Below are 16,790 nucleotides of genomic sequence, written 5' to 3'. Positions count from 1 at the left end.
GCTATGTATTTACCTTTTTTTCCCTCAAATGGTTGAGGTTTGCATTTTCTTCAGATCTTTTGCATTGTCTTCAGATCTAATGTCTTACTGTTATTTCAAGGCAACATATCAGAATTTCTTATGAGCAAAATGAAAGAGATTGTCCTTACAAGGATATACACATGTGCAAATCATGATGTCAGAAGTATGTTTTCCAAATGAAATATCACAGTCATAGACTCCAAAATTTTACTGTTTTTTCTAAGCAGCATCTTAAGTTCACCCCATCTCTGATAAGAAGACAAGTTTGAATGGACTATATAAGAACCTTATTTTGATAACCAAATAATTTCAAAAGAAGGAAAGTTTTGAATTTCGAAATTTGCAATGAGTCTATCAGTTTGGCTAGACATAGTAATCATCTATTTTACATATATATTTATCTCAAGCTTAGGAATTTGAAATTCACAAATGATAATTCTCATTTTATCCAACATTCTTTAAACTCTGACCCTTACTATATGCGTATCTATGGACTAGTGAAGTCAACTGCTTTTGATCATGGAGTTGTAAAATTTAATGTCAAAAAGGATTTCTCACTAGTTCCTTGTGTCAGCCATCACTCAGTGCCAGTGTTTCATCTGCATGGATGTTCCTCTGTGGCTCAGATGTAGAATCTCCTAGTTCTCAAACTGCCTGGTCCATTTTGGACAACCTCTTTAGAACGTTTTGATAGTATTGAGCTTCCTATAGCTTCTACTCATTGATTCACATGCAGATATATGGCCAGGTTGATGACAGCATTATGTTCAAAGTGATGTTTAGAAAAACATCTGACTCTTCCATGCAATAGTCCTTAGGATATTTGAAAATACATTTCCTGGTTCTTCCTTCTACCATTCTTCTTACTAACCTGAGCACCCTCCTATGCACAGCTCAACATACCTGTATCTGTCTGGAGTGGAGATGCCCAGAGTGGGACACTGTATGCTAGGTGCAGTCTGATCAAAGCAGAGTAAACTGGGACTCCTGCTTTCTCCATAGACAGCATCAAAGAAATCTCACATTGAACAAGAACATATTGTTGAGATGATAGCAGACATTTAATTTGGCTAATCATTAATATTGTGAGCTAAGGTTCTAAGTTGTCTTTACCTGAGCTGTGGTTAACCACATTTTCCCTATTACATACTTATGCTGTTGTTTGCTGTATAATTGCATTTTTGAATTTTGAAATTTAGTTTTCACTTTTAGTTCATTTGCCTACTAGTCTCGTCAGAGCTTTGTCACTTTGTCAGTGGATATAGTGTGACTGTTTAAGTAGGACCTTACTCAGCTGTGGCAAATGTTCATTTCCAAGAAACTAAAGGCATGTTAAGCTTACCTCGATCTGCAAGGACTAGCGAAAAGTCATGTCGGTAACCCTGGACACTAGGGTTACCAGCATCTTTTTGAACAACGACAGTAGCAAGCAACATCTGATGCAATTGATCTCATGGAAATAAAGAAATATGAGAACGTACAGTTTGAGTCCTAAGTAATAAAATGGAGTCAATAGTAAGCATATAATGCCAAGAGTAGTTGGCCTGTTCCGTTTCCCTCTTTGCCTTCTCCTCCTCTTTTTTCTTATCTTTCCTTGGTCCACACTGAACAGTTAGTATAAGTGAAAGAATGCTTGGATCAATTTCTCAGAAAAAAAAAATTAAGGAAAACAAAGCTAGACAATGTTATCATTCAGTGACCAAGGAAAACAATAGTCAAGATAGAGTAGAACAATGGTGAAGTATCAGCCAAGCACATACCAAAAGAACCTCATTTTCTGCAGATTTAGAAGCTCACGCATTGAGCAGAGGGAGGACTAGGAAAGTTCCTCAGGACGGGCAGGTACCTCAGTGTTCCTGCTGTCTTCTAGCCTAGAAAACCCATTAGCTTCGTACAATAGCAAGACAAATACGGCGTGAATAACTTGACTCCAGTGCCAGTTAGATTCTTAGGTTTTGCAGTCCAGTTTGTAAATAAAATCAGACAGAGGACATAGAAGAGAAAGAAAGGGAGGTAGGAGGAAAAGAGAAAGGGAGGAGGGGAGGGAGAAGAAAGAAAGCGAAAGGAAGAAAGTAAGAGCAAGAGGAAGGAAGGAAGTTAAAAATCAAAATTGTCTTCTGGTTTCACCGATTTTCATGGTGCCAATTTTCAACTCTTAAGTCATAAATTTCTAGAAAATGTATTTTGTAAATTTAAAACATGTGAAATATTAGCTTGAAAAATTGTGCTGCATTGGGATGTAGTACCTATTTAAAGAACTATAGATGAAACATTATGGGAAATGGAATTCAGACATGTGAAGGAGAAACCAAGAAGGCAGCTAGCGATACGAAATATGATTCTACTGAACAGGTTTTTGAGACAACAGCTGAGTAGAACAAACTCATGCTTGGAGGAATTACCTAATCCCTGATGACTTAACAAATTTGATCTTCTTCAAGATCCAAAATGGACACTAAATAGTAAAAGAGAAAAGTAAGAGCCTAAGAAATCACCATCAAGAAGGCACAAGTTTGAAATAAAATAAAGCAATGAAATTTGGCAGCAATTAGTGACATGAGGGGTGAGGAGACTCGGGCGCCACTGACCTTTGTGCCAGATTTGGTCCCCAGTGGACACCTCAGTAAATTCCACAGATCTCAAAGAACTGAAGTGGCAGGTCAGTGGCCTGTGAATGCTAACTGGGTAACTGCTGGGTTAGCCAACATATCTCACATTTCTTGGTGTTAGATCTTTTCTTTCAATGCTACTCTAACTTGACCTGTTTTCTTATATGAAACATCTGAAATGTATTGTTTTCATCTAAAAAAAAAGGTGTGCATTCAGGAAACGGAGCAATTCATTATCTAAGAAATTGCTAAAAGGTTATCACAATTTTTTTTTAAAACACTGAGAAAATGCTGAAAGTACTATAACTTTGTTTTATCAAACTAAATATGCAGACCAATGCGAACATACAAGTTAAAGGAATATAATTTTGGATAGATTTTTAAGCACTCAGAGCAAGTAGTTTTAATAAACATTATCAGAGTAGTCTCAACTAGAAGAGAATTAATGAAATTTGGTCAATAAAAATAGGCTCTATTACTTTTGTAAATGTGAAACCAGATCTAAGAAAACCAGTAGGAAATATCTTTCAGAACTTCTGGCAAATGCGTAGGACTATTTGCTATCCTAATCATCCTAATAAAGAAATAGGACTATTATGTTATTACCTTAATAGATCTCAAAAGGCTGTGGCAATGAGCTTGTCCTTAGGTGATTCAAGGCCTTTAGTGGTGGTTACTTCATTGTTATTCTTAGCAACAAAAGTTGTTCTTCAACTACAAGTTTATCCCTCCCTGAAAACCTCCGACATCATTTCATTTAGCTTTTTCCTTAATATTTCTCTGCTTACAATTGGCCTTTCAAAGAGACATGACGTAATTACATACATCCTTCAGCAATAGCATCAAAATGGTAACAAATACCAGCAGCTAAAACCAAATCTTAGTCCCTAGTGTATCCCAAGACCTAGCAGAGTACAATTCCTACTTGATCAGTTGCGTGGAGATGAAGGGAGACTCAGGGGAAGGGCAGGTTTATGGGTTTCTGAGAACAGAGTCTGGAGGAAATTTGTCTGCCATGTTCCTGCTTTCTCCCATTAAATTCCTTACTACAGAGACCACCCAAAGTGATACACTGAATTGATGAAGGGCTTTATGATAAACTTCACTAGGTATACCTGCATCTCAAGGAATGGTTCAGACATTTAAGGGGACTTCCAGCTTAAGGAAAAGGTCTGTGATGGGATGAGGGGACAAGGGCCTTCTTAACAACAGTCTGTTCTCTCCTTGGAATCCAATCTTTGAAACGGGCTTTGTTTTGAGACTATCACCCATTCTATCCATTTATCCAGCTATGCACATTGCCACTTAGATCCTCCAGGATATATTCGTTCAGCATACCCTACAAGCCAGGGTTTCCTCTCGCCGTTCATCCTCTAGTCCATCATTCCAGGGAAAGCACATGAAATACAGGCCATCTGCTTTTTAAAATTTGTTCTATGTATATGAATGCACAGTTACATAGAGACAGAATGAGAGGCAGAGGGATCCAGCCACTGGTTCACTCCCCAGTGGTTACACTGGCTAGTGCTCGGCCAGACAGAAGCCAGAAACTGCTGCTGTGTTGCCAGTGTGGACATAGGGGCCCAAGCACTGGGGCCATCTTCTGTGGCTTCCCCAGGCACAGTAGCAAGGATCTGGATCAGAACTTAAGCATCTATGACTCCAACTGGAGTGAATATGGGTGCTGACATTGGATTGGAACTTGAACAAGTACTTATATAGGATGCCAGCTCCATAGCTGGCATCTTAATGTGCTTTGCCACAACACTGGCCCCAGTTTCCTTGCCTTTACTGCTTGCACACCATCATCCATCAACAGGTCTTGTCATTTCTACTTCCAGAATGAAAAGCAAATTCATTTTCTTTGTTCTCCATCATCACCAACATCCTTCTCATGGAATATAGCAGAGATTTCTGATCATATCTCTACTTCCACTTTTACACTCAGCTCTGCACAGCTTCCGCAACAGTCTTTCAGAGATTTAAACTAATCACGTCATTCCTTTCTCCTTCTTAAAACTATGTAATTTTTATTGTTATCCTTTTAAGATTCACTCATATAATAGTCATTCATTCATTTTCTTTTCTATGTAATATTCGGTAACATGCCTATTCCTGAATTTAAAATCCACTCCACGGTTGATGGAGACATGGGTTGTATAGAATTAGGAACTGTTATAAACAAGTCTCTCTCAGCCTTTTTATACACCTATGTCTATGAGTGGATATGTGTATACATTTTTATTGGGTGTAGACCTAGGGATGTAATAGCTGGATTGTAGGTTGGGCAAGGCCAACAGAATTTGTCAGCACCAAGTAACCATAAAACAGAACTGTAAAATTAGGTAGTGGAATAATGAAGACCAAAGTCAGGAAAAGAGTATTTTAGAGGAAATAATGGCCTCACAAAGAGAGTGAGAGGCAGAGACCAGGATGAGGAGGACGGGGAGCTTCTGAGGTACTGATGCATTCTTGACTCGGATAGTGTGACTATTGTAACAGTTTAAATACACTAACATTTTATGTACTCATCTCTGTCACAAGTCAGTACTAGTGCTGCTTGCACTGAACTGCTTTTCATAGATGTCTGGCAGTTTTGGTAAAAGCAGCATGGCCACTGTTGGATTAGTGAGTTTTAAAGGAGATAATGTACAAAGGGTTTAGCCCTGAATTTGGCATATGGTAGGATCCCAGTAAACATTGCTTACTCGGTGGATTATCATGGTTAATTCTGTCAAACTATCAGAAAGCATTATTAGTATTGTTATTAGTCCTAACACACATTGTGTCCTAACTTAAAGCCCTACTTTAAAGTGTCACAAAGCCTTCATTTACTTTAACAAATCAGACTCAAAGACGTTAAGAGAGTTTTTCAGGTTGACACAAAGAAAACTGAAATTTGAATTGAGGCTTTTTGCTCAGACATCCTACTTCAACACCATTAGAGAATAAGATCACAAGTGATGAGGTTGTTCGAGAGGTTACTGAATGTTGCAAGGGACTTGTGAAACCTTTTATTTTAAAGAAGCACTAGATTAGGAGAAGTCAGAAGCATGGCTGATGCAAGAGAGGGTGCAAGAATACAAGGCTGCAAGACCAAAAGTTTGGCCTGTGTTGGAGAGGTGACAAGGGTGGGGCTTGTCACACAGGGCAGTGCATAATAAGAAGCAGTTTAGGGCCCGCGGCATGGCCTAGCAGCTAAAGTCCTCGCCTTGAAAGCCCCAGGATCCCATATGAGCACCGGTTCTAATCCCGGCAGCTCCACTTCCCATCCAGCTCCCTGCTTGTGGCCTGGGAAAGCAGTCGAGGACGGCCCAATGCATTGGGACACTGCACCCGTGTGGGAGACCTGGAAGAGGTTCCTGATTCCCGGCTTTGGATCGGCGCGCATCGACCCGTTGCGGCTCACTTGGGGAGTGAATCATCGGATAGAAGATCTTCCTCTCTGTCTCTCCTCCTCTCTGTATATCCAGCTTTCCAATAAAAATGATTAAATCTTTCAAAAAAAAAGAAGCAGTTTAGATATTCTAGGCACTCTGGCATTTGAGAAGAGGAGGATCGCTGAAGGACGTGGAGGGGAGTAACAAGGAGTAGAGAGGGAAATCCAGAGAAGAGGATTCTGATGGAAATGATGGAAGATACTTCCCCAGGAAGCTGCAGGCACATGGGCACAAGTGATTGGGGAACCCTTGGTGACCTTCGTCTGTCAGTCCATCTGTGTGGATGTAGATAAAGACACAGAGCAGAGCACATAGTGCTGCTGTGGAGGGCGAGTGCCGTTTTTTCCTTTGCCTAGAGACTGGCAGAAGGAATAGCAGGCCACACCTGTGGGAGGCTGCAGACCTGGCAGGGAGGGGCATTAGCTTACTGCCTACAGACATTGAGGTTATCTTCTGCATTGGCCCACAACAAGCTGTCATTTCACTTTGCTTCCCCCCTCCAAATGATTTCTTTTCTTTCCACCTGAAAGGTCTCCCCTGGTCCATGTGGGAATAACCGTAACTTGAGCATCTCCCCCTCACATTGGGTTTCTTACTCAGAGAAGAAAGACAAAGGTGGATCCGGGAGGCATCATCCTGGAAAAGAAAGAGGCAAGGCAAAGACAGAGTGGAGGGAGGCCAGAGCTGTAAGCAAGAGGGAAACCAGGGCCGGGGGCTGGGGGGCAGAGATTCTGGTCCCCTGGGCCAGAACCTCAGTGAGATGACAGCTGAAAACAGGCCATGCAAGTGATTACCGCGCACATCTTTGGGGTTGGTTGGAAGTTAAAACAAGCCAATAAACCAGTGCTTATTGCCCTGAATGATGACAGGCAATCTGGGGATAAGGAAAGGAAGAAGCTAAACTGCAAGTGCAGGGACTTTCTAAGTACCCGAGAACAGTGCCTGTGTTCCTGAGTTACACACGTGGTCGTCATAAGCCCAGGGGATGGAGAGTTGAGGCTGAATTTGAGGTTGAGTTTAAGAAAGACAGAAAACAACACAGAGTGTGGTTGGTATGAATGTCATTATCTACATTCTCTGCAAGTAAGAACCAGCACTTTAATGCCTGGTTTGCGGCCAGTCAATTCATTCGCTGCCTAGTTTCTTTCCAGGTGGCATCGAATGTAGATAAGAACAGTGTTAGTAACCCCAGATGCCTTTTGATGCACATTCTCTCTTGGGACTTAAATGCTCGTGTGGCCAGGCAGTCTGGTACTAGTCAGATAACTGGGTAGGGGGGAAGAGGGGCATGACTTCTGCGTCAGGGTTAAGGGGTAGTGATAAGACTATGATAAAATTGTAGCATGGGTCCAAACATTGTCTTTTGCTGACCCTTCTCAGGAAAGACACTGACTCCCATCTGCCTTCTGCAGTGGGTTTGTTTATTAACTCAAACAAGATCACAGGGGACATTTCTCATTGCTGCTGCTGGATAAGTTCCAACACTGAGTCATGCCTGCTTACTTTAGAAACAACTTGTCTAGTCTGCATTAAGAAGCAGTAAACTGCACTACATTTAAAAGAATCACACCTGGCCACACACAACAGATGAGGAATGAATCCAGTTGAGTTTATCCTCATAAACTACAGCCTGAAGAGCAAGTCTTTTATTCTGTGGGATTAGAGCAATTCCTGCTTGTTGTTCTCAGTCTCTCTCTCTCTTCTCTCTCTTTTTCTCTCTTTCGGCCTCCTACAGTTAGGCCTTTCAAAACACCTAGAGTCATAGTCTTTCCACATGATCCCATACTTCTTCAGCCTTCTTAACTGACCGATTTCACCCACTGCTCATTCAGCCATTTCCTCGACTTACCTGTAGTTTACAAGCTTTTGTAGAAGGAAAGCAAGCAGATAGCATATTGCAGTGACTAGTACATAATTTGAAAGAGCAACCACTACTACCAGGAGATGATGGGAAAACAAAGGATTAAAGTGAAGCCCATATATCCCTCCCCCATCTGCTAGGTCCTCTAGAAGGGAGGGTTGATGGATGGAGGAGGAAAGAAAAGGAGTGCTCAGTTCTGTTTGCTACCCTAAACTTGGGAGGTTTTCAGTCTGCTCAGAAGATGCCCAAACAGTAAAGGGTGTGCAGTGCCCCTCTGTTCTCCTAGACTGACCCAGGAATACCTGCAACACCCAGGAACTTGAGGGGATGGCACAATTCCATCTACCCCCCTCATCTCCACTCATGCCAACACACACACATGCACGCACGCACACACACACACATCATTATCATCACCATCATCTAATGCTGTTTATTCAAATGCTTTGGAAACTGATGTTAACAACTGGAATCTATGTAACTTTCCTATGAATTATTGTGTAGCTCCCAGGGAGAATTAGACTCTCAAGCTGGTGTTTGAATGACTCAGGGTTTTTATGCTATCATTATCCTCTTTTCTACTCTTCCTACTTTACCATGGTGGTTTTTGTTTTCTTGTTTTTGTTATTGTTGTTTGAGAATGAAATGTTAAGATCAAGGGAGACTTCATGTAAGCAAATATGATATTTAAGTTCTCTACACTAGAAGTTCATTGTCTAAATGAATGTTTCTTTTTAAGATTTATTTTCTCTTACTTGAAAACTGGACATACAGAGAAAGAGGGAGACAGATCTTCCATCTGCTGGTTGACTCCCCAAATGACCACACTTGCTCAAAGTGGGCCAGTTTGAAGCCAGGAGCTTTTCCCAAGTCCTCCATGTGGATGAAGGTGCCCTAAGCAGTTGAGCCATCCTCCACTGCTTTCCCAGACACATTAGCAGGAGGCTGGGTCTAGAAGTGGAGCTGCTGGGACTCAAACCAGTACTTAGATGGGGGCCTATACTGCAGGTGGGAGTTTTATATGCGGTGCCACAGCACCAGCCCCAAGATATGTCTCTCAATTTTTATTAAGGTTTTGAGCACATGGAAAGTATTATTTCATCAAAGTTATCTGTGTTTTTATGTTGCTTGTTTGAAACTTAGAAAAATTGAAATACATTGGATCTTATTTCTTGTTACTAACCCCTTTTAACCCTTCAAAGTGTGAATAATGCCATGTAGAGCTGCCATGAAGAAGGAATATGCAGCATATAGAGCAGTGTATAGTTAGCTGAATTCAGCTGCTGAAGCTGATATTTTAATTGCTCCACTAATTCCAACCTTTAAAATAGATATTTGATTTCGCGTAGTCAGGATTGGGTTGCTGTCATGTGGTGTAAGGATGCTTCTGACCAGGGGTCCTCAAAGTGTGGTCCCTGGACTGGCAGCATTAGATTCCCTTGAAAACTTTTGGGAAATGCTAGCGTATTACAGATAAAGAAGCTCTGCTATAGAACATGAGGGAGCTATCAGAAATACATAATTGTAATGTGTGTTTCCTCCTTCCTGCTGTGTTATTTCATCATTGCTGTTGCTGCAGCTCTTAAAGAAGCTCAAGAGGTTGACTGTCATAGTCCTGAGTGTTGTGTCATGTTTGTTGGGTTTACCCTGGGACACACACACACATCTGCAGTCCTGGCATTTTGTTTATTGTTAATTTTAATTCATTTTTCAAATAGGTGATAATGGCACATGGTACAAAATTCCCAAGGTACAAGAGTTTACAGTAAAAAGTAAGTTGCCCTCCTCCTCACCTCAGTGGTATGAGATCTTCAAAAAGTTCATGGAAAATGCAAACCATAAAAATTACACCTAGATTTTGGCATGTTTTACACTCAAATGTTTTAAATCCATTTTTTTGCATGAACTCTTTGAAGTCCCTTCATATGATTTCTGTCTTGAAAGACAATCGCTGATCTTTCTGTTCAGTCTGTAGATTTATTGAGCACTTGCTGTGCATTTGGGATTGCCCTGAACACTGTACGTGACTCAAAAGAGCCACCAAAAACAGTGCTTGCTATCATAGCTCTCACACTGTGGTTACCGGTTTCCTGTATTCAGAATTTTTTATAATCAGTAAACTGTCATTGTTGCAGTAGAGTTCTGGAGTCAAATCAACTGGCTTGGATCCCATCTGCCTGTATTCTAAGTGTTGGATATTTTTAAAGTAGGTTTTGGCTATAAGAATTAAATAAGGACACACCACACTGCCCAGAACATAGTAACTGCTCAATAAATACTAGTGCTGCTTGTAGTGATCTGCTCTCAATCTACTGTTCTATAATAAAGACTGTATGAAATCTCTTTAAGAATCAAAAATAGTACATTTAAGTCTTCTATACCTGATCAGAAACTGATTCTGCTTTAGGCTATTTGTTGGGCTCTTCTAAGATGCCAACCCTTAATAAATCATTAGAAAGTAGGATTATGTTCTTTTGTTTCTAATTTAACATTTTATAATCTCATGTAATGTGGAGGTTCCTATAGGCGTTTAGAAGTACAAACCTTGTTACGGTTCTGCATCTCAAAGCAGAATTCATTAGGTGCTTTTGAGCAGTTTCCAAAAATATATTTTGGTATACTTCAGGACCTTTCTCTCTTATTCAAGTGTCTGGACAGATGGAAAAAAAAAACTTTGGATACCTGGAAATGCAACAGAAAGATTATCTGGCTGATTGTCTTCAGGTAGTAAAAGATCAACAGGAAATTACAGAGATAGGGAAGTGAAAGATGAAATGAACCTCTAGGGCAAGAGAACACTTGTAAATACTAACCCCCAAACTGTTTTCCTTAGCATTAAAAGGATCTTGACTGGACCTACAGAAGATTGCAAAGGTGTTGGGTTTAGCATTATTACACCAGGTATTTGGAATTGAAAAAGAATATTAGGGTACACGTGTTTGGCCCACCACCATCCTGTAAGAGTCATGTAATAAATTCTCTCCTTTCTTCCTGAGTCTATTTTCTTCTGTTTATTTGTGTTTATTTTTATCTGCTTTTTGAAAGGCAGGGTGAGAGAAAGAGATGTTTTTCCACGTGCTGATTCACTCCCCAAGTACCCTCAGGGCTGGGCCAGGCCAAAGCCAGGCACCAGGGACTCCATCTAGGTCTGGCATGAGGCTGGAGAGACCCAAGTAATGGAGCCATCATTTGCTGCTTCACAAGGTTCATTTGCAGCAGGTTGGATGGGAAGCAGTACAGCCAGGCCTCAGAGCAGCACTCTGATGCAGGAGGCAGGCATACCTACTGCACCACAACAACTGCCTCCCCAGTCCCTAGAGATGTTATTTTACAGTTTTGTTCTGATAAAAAAAAATATTTGTGGTCTTTGAATGATTGATTATGACCCAAGAAATCTCTTCTGTTAACCTAGATCTTTGGATATTGGGACCAAGAATAGAGGGTAGCTGGAAAATTGAAGTGCAGCTTTCACTGTTTGGTTAATGGTGGGATCAAGGCAGAGAAGGAGAGTTTTGTGTTCTTTATAAACATTTCCCAGGCTATGGTGTTATATGGACAGCAATGGATTAACAGTAAAATCAGTGCTTTAAAAGTTTAAAAATGCCCAAAGTCAACACTAAATAGATGATGTTTCTGCACTGTCATTTGTCACTGTACTTCTCCTGGACTTTGTCTACATTAACTATATAGTGCATTGCACAGCCTACTCTAATTCAATAGGGATCCCTCAGGCTACCAGTGTTTGACCTTGGCTCACCTTTGGACCTTGTCATTTCTCATTCATCTCTGCTTCAGTTATAATTAGAAAATCACAACCCATTGCTAAACTCAGTGCTTTAATGTATTATTATTATTATCTCCCAGGACTGTGAATTAACTGGGCTCAGCTGGGAGATTGAGATCTCTTAAGGGACTGGTCATATTGCAGCTGGAGCAACGGCAGTATGACCAGCTGTCCAAGCACTTGTCTTCATTCAAAGGTCTAGCACTTCATTAGGGTGGCCTGGACTGTTGGATGCTGACTAAGCATCTCTTTCCCTCTCTGAGTGGCTACCATGAGCTTCTTAATAACATGGTGGTCTCTTAATTATCATACTTCTTATATTGGACCTCGTTTTCCCTGAACAAGTATTTTAAGAAACCCAGGAACAACTTGGAAAGTTCCATTGATCTCAGTCTCAAAGGTTATGCAAAGTCACTTTCTCTGATCTTATTCAGACTCTGACCAACCCTGATTCAAGAAAGGGCTCCACACAAGTGCCTAAGCAAAAAAGGAGAGGTAAGGTGGGGAAGACAACTTTGTCTAGTTTTTTTTTAAGATTTATTTTGATTACTTTAGAGTCAGAGTTAAATAGAGGGAAGGAGGGATGGAGAAAAAGAGAACTCTTCCATTCTATTTGAGTTCATTCTCCTGACCAGGTTGGACCAGGCTGGACCAGGCTGGACCAGGCTGGACCAGACTGAAGGTAGAACCTGGAATTCTACCTAGGTTTTCCACGTGTGTGGCAGGATCCCAAGTACTTGGGCCACTTCCTGCTATTTCCCCAGACACTTTAGCAAGGTGTTGGATGGATGTGAAAGAGTGAAACTCAACCTGGCACTCATCTGGGATGTTGTCATCTCAGGTGGTAGCTTAACTTGCTATATTTTGATGCCAGCCCTAGGGAAGCAACCTTAAAGATGAGCTAGAGTCAAATTTATGTGTAACACACCTGTTAGTGTACTACTCCAGACACTCCAAGGAAACAAACACACACAAGTGCTTCTTGGAAGTACCCTTGGGAACATATTTTAACAAACATATCTGATATGGAATGATTATCAACCATTAATTGACTTCCCTTGGTTGGCTTATAACATATGTACCTTTGGTCAGAAGGTGCAGTTAACTGAAATATTTTTTGGATTACATGTTAGACTACAACAAGTCACTCAGATCATCTTTCTCCTTTCATATGTTTGGTACAGCATTATATTTACTACACAATAATTACTTAATGTTTTGCTTATGGAAGGAAAGAATGTTACTGTAATTGCTCATTCATTCAACCAATAAGTATTTGTTGAATACTTGTAATATTCCAGGTGCTTGGCAAATGGAGAGAAGACAGTTCACTGCTGTGGCTGGGTTTTGCCTTTGCCAGTGCAAATAATAACATTGTAAACACAAACTATGTGAGTTTACATATTCATACATTGAGGCACCAGCGAAAACTATGTTACGGTAATAGAACCAGTGCTGATTAAGCGCGCCCTTTGTGCCTTTTCTTGTCGAATCTGTTCATGAGGTCTTAGGATAGAGAAAAACTTTTCCTGGTTGAGTAGCTGTTGACCCCATGACTCAGAGCAGTTAAATGGTATTTCAAATGTCATCTATCAAATCAGTAAGCAAATTGAGCTTGGATTTGAACCCAGAGTCCCTGCTGTGCATTACTACATTAAAATATCTTGCCTTTATTTTCCAAATGTATTATCTCTTGAGAGATGTTTTCACTGTTCTGAAATGCTAAGTACATAATTAACGGAAAGACGTTTTAAGTAGCCTTTGGCCAAAGGCATTGATGCCCATCCCCATCCCGCTCTGGCTTCCTTTGGATTCAATGTGATCATTTCTGAAGTCTAAGGAAGATGAGTAAAGAATAATGGAGGGGGCCAGTGTTGTGGCACAGAAGGTTAAGCCACCACATGGGGGCTGTGTTTGCATATGGGCACCAGTTCAAGTCTTGGCAGTTAGATTTCTTGTTCAGCTGTCTGCTAATGCACGTGAGAAGGCAGCAGACCACTGGCCAATTCCTTGGGGCCCTGCCACTTATGTGAGAGTTCTAGATGGATCTCCAGCCTCTGGCTTCAGTCTAGGCTAACTGCAGTCATTGTGAACACTGGGGAGTGAATCAGTGGGTGAAAGATCTCTGTCTTTTCCTCTTTCTGTCACTCTGGCTGTCAAATAAATTACAAAATAAACCTGCAAAAAAGTTCTCAAGATGGCTTCTTTTTGGAAGCCATATTTCCCTGCTGTCTGCTTGTTACAAGTCAATAAAGCTTTCCTCTGAGCAAAAATAAACGATGGAAATTTAACTTCCATTGATATATTACTGTATACCTGTCACCACGATTAATATTTGAAAAGAGCAGTAAGTTGCTGTGACATGTACATTAAAGACAAAAATGGCAACTAACCTGTTTGTGTTTAGCATTCATGAATTCCAAAGCAATTTCTCCAATTCTTAAATATGTCTGGCCCAGAAAGAATATGGTTCCTTAACTATATACTTTACCACACAATAAAAAAGAATAAGGGGAATTTTTTTTCTGACAATCCATTATGACAAGGGACACTCTCTGAGGCTGCTAACTTTGCACTACAAAGGCTATGGAGTGTTCCAGAGACTCAAAGGCTAGAGAAATTAACCAGGTTAAAGAAAGGGGGGAAAGGTACGGTGAAGAGTACACCCTACATAAAGGTGCAGAGTCCAGGGATTTCTTGGGACTGAACTAATCCTGTATAATGGCAGGGCAGGGCGGGTGTGGGAGAAGAATGACCAGAGGTGACGCTGACCAAGATGTCACAGGGAGGAAACACTGCATCACAGATCTTTTGGGGAAGTTGGAATGAATGACAATTGTTGAAAAAGCCCTTGCTGCAATAATTGGGATTATAAACAGAGAGGTGAAAGCCAGATGAATGTTCCAGCATTATTCCTCATTATCCATTACTTCCCTTCCGTCCTTGACTGGGAAAGTACCCTTCTCCTTGTTGGTGATTTTCAGTACATGCCACACATTACAAATGGCTTCCTTTTGATTTCTGCATATGAGGAAACTTCAAAATCATAGGAAATGAAATGAGAAGATAAATCTGGTGTATTTTTAAAAATGTATATATAATCTTTGTCTACTATGTGCTGTCCATGAACTTCTTGAAGAATCCTCTCGTGGACAATGATTCCACCTGGACTGATCAAGCTAACGTGTCTTAGGTGTCTTCCCATTCATTGAGTTGTGCATTTGGCCAGGGAAAACAAATGTGTTTCCCATGTCACTGATTCTGTACATTCCCTTGTATTTAGGAAATACTTGAAGGATATATTGTGCTGTTATGTAGTGTTGCAAGCCCCTCACTTCAACAAGATAGGTTCAAAACTCTTTGCCATCTTTCTAGAAGAACTGTACAGCTGATAACTGGGGTAGCAGCAGGGGATGGGGGGGTCAGCCCAAAATACCTCTCTTGTATACCCAGCTAGAAAAATGCAAGAGGTCCTACTAGATTTTTCCACTCTTGGCATCATAAACAGATTGTTTTCTCTTGTAGAGAAGGACTGGCAGGAGATGGAGAGAGGTGTAAGGATTTAATAGCTAAGTGACAGACCTACCTCAGCACTGTCTCCTATGGTGGCCACACAGAGCTCTGTAGTCACTCCCAGCTCTGCACTGCATGCTCTCTGCAGTCACCTCCCAAAGAGGGAGCACCAGAAGTACCCTGTGCATGTGCGAAAGAGCTGAAGAACCTGTGTCCCAAATGAAGCCAAACACCCAATGCTCTCCTTCTCGGCTCCTGTCACTTTGGGCCCTTGAACTTCCCGCGAGAAAAGCAGCCATCTCTCCCACTAGCAGTTTCACAACCTCTGCTCTGGGCCAGGCCCTCCCTCTTTCCTTCCCCTCCTTCCACCTGACAGGGACCATAAATAACTGAGGCTCCGGGGTGTTCCCAGCTTAGAACAAAGTTTAAAGTCTGCCCGAAGCTCCATGCCACTCCCCGCCTGGGACATTACTTTGTTTTCTAATGCTCGCTTTGCCTTTACCTGGGTTGGCTGTTTCTTCATTCATATTTGAGAAGAGTCACTTCCTAACTAAATGCAACGCCCCCGTGCACGCCCACGAGGTCCCTACATTTCAGGCTGTCTCGGTTACCGGGTTAGGCATCTGAGCCTGGGTATCAAATTACCGAAAGTCTACACCGGAGCAGTCCTCCTATTTACATACAAATAACTCTTGGGCTTGCATTTATGTCACCATTCGGTCTTGCTAGAGGCTTGCCAGAGGAGTTTTTGATCCAATCAGAAGGCGCTTTAAAAGGATGTCTGCGGAGTGATCAAAAGAGGACTTAATCTCAATGAAGTGTTGCCAGGAATTTTTAGTGTTTTGGGAGGCATCTGAAATTTTGAAAATCTTCGTGCTCTGATGAGTGGCACAAGATGGGTAATTCCTCAGTGGCCTCCCAGGAGATTGAGCCGCTGAGCGGTTCTTGGTGGTGGTGAAAAGTGGATCCAACCCAGGCACTGCGTGGCTTGGGCTGTTTGGAGCTGGCTTCCAAATCACTGCGTGAGGAATTCCTGGAAGCATCCGGAAAGTGTTCCATCTGCCCAGACTGGTGGAAATGGCTTTCCCACAGAGTAAGATCTGTAAGTTGTATTTGGGGTGTGCTGTCTTTGTTTCAGATGCTGTGGAACTATGCAAATAGCACACGTGTGAATCGCTACTTAAAATACTCTGCTAGTATCGGGAAGCAGTAGAAAGTTGCTCTGTTTAATTTTTATGTCTGCAAAAGCAGTTGTTGACAGTGCATTTTAAGGCTTGATTGGTTGCTTGTGGTTTCGTGAGTTTAAATGAATGGAAAATATTAAGCGGTACTGAAGAGATAGAAAAGTACAACCGTGGTAGTTGGAACACTCACCTTAGAGAAAGTCGGACAAACACACGTCTAAAATCTCTTGCACTGGCTAAGCCTGTATCCAAAAAGAGAGTGAAGATCATAAGAAAAAAAACCGAGTTTGCTTGTGTGTGGAAGGAACTATTTGGCAGTTGTTGCTACGGTTTGAGAAGGATGGGAAAATGTCCCAGAGGGCAAAAGCAAACCTGCCC

The 16,790-nt window shown here is 41.4% G+C and overlaps 1 protein-coding gene across 5 annotated transcripts in view; it reads left to right on the top strand.

The window, feature by feature from the left end:
• Positions 1-16,790, top strand: part of ANK3 (ankyrin 3) — a 617,522-nt gene that overhangs the window by 504,519 nt on the left and 96,213 nt on the right. Inside the window, exon 25 of one of the 5 annotated variants that reach the window (XM_058671967.1) lies at positions 9,650-9,703. The exons of the other annotated variants lie outside the window; for them this stretch is intronic. Within the exon in view, the coding sequence (XP_058527950.1) occupies positions 9,650-9,703 (54 nt within the window). The remainder of the gene's footprint in view (positions 1-9,649; positions 9,704-16,790) is intronic. 5 annotated transcript variants of the gene reach the window in all.

Source organism: Ochotona princeps, chromosome 13, assembly GCF_030435755.1.
Source record: "Ochotona princeps isolate mOchPri1 chromosome 13, mOchPri1.hap1, whole genome shotgun sequence".
Classification (NCBI taxonomy): Eukaryota; Metazoa; Chordata; class Mammalia; order Lagomorpha; family Ochotonidae; genus Ochotona; species Ochotona princeps.
This window is presented reverse-complemented; position numbering and strand designations above follow the sequence as displayed.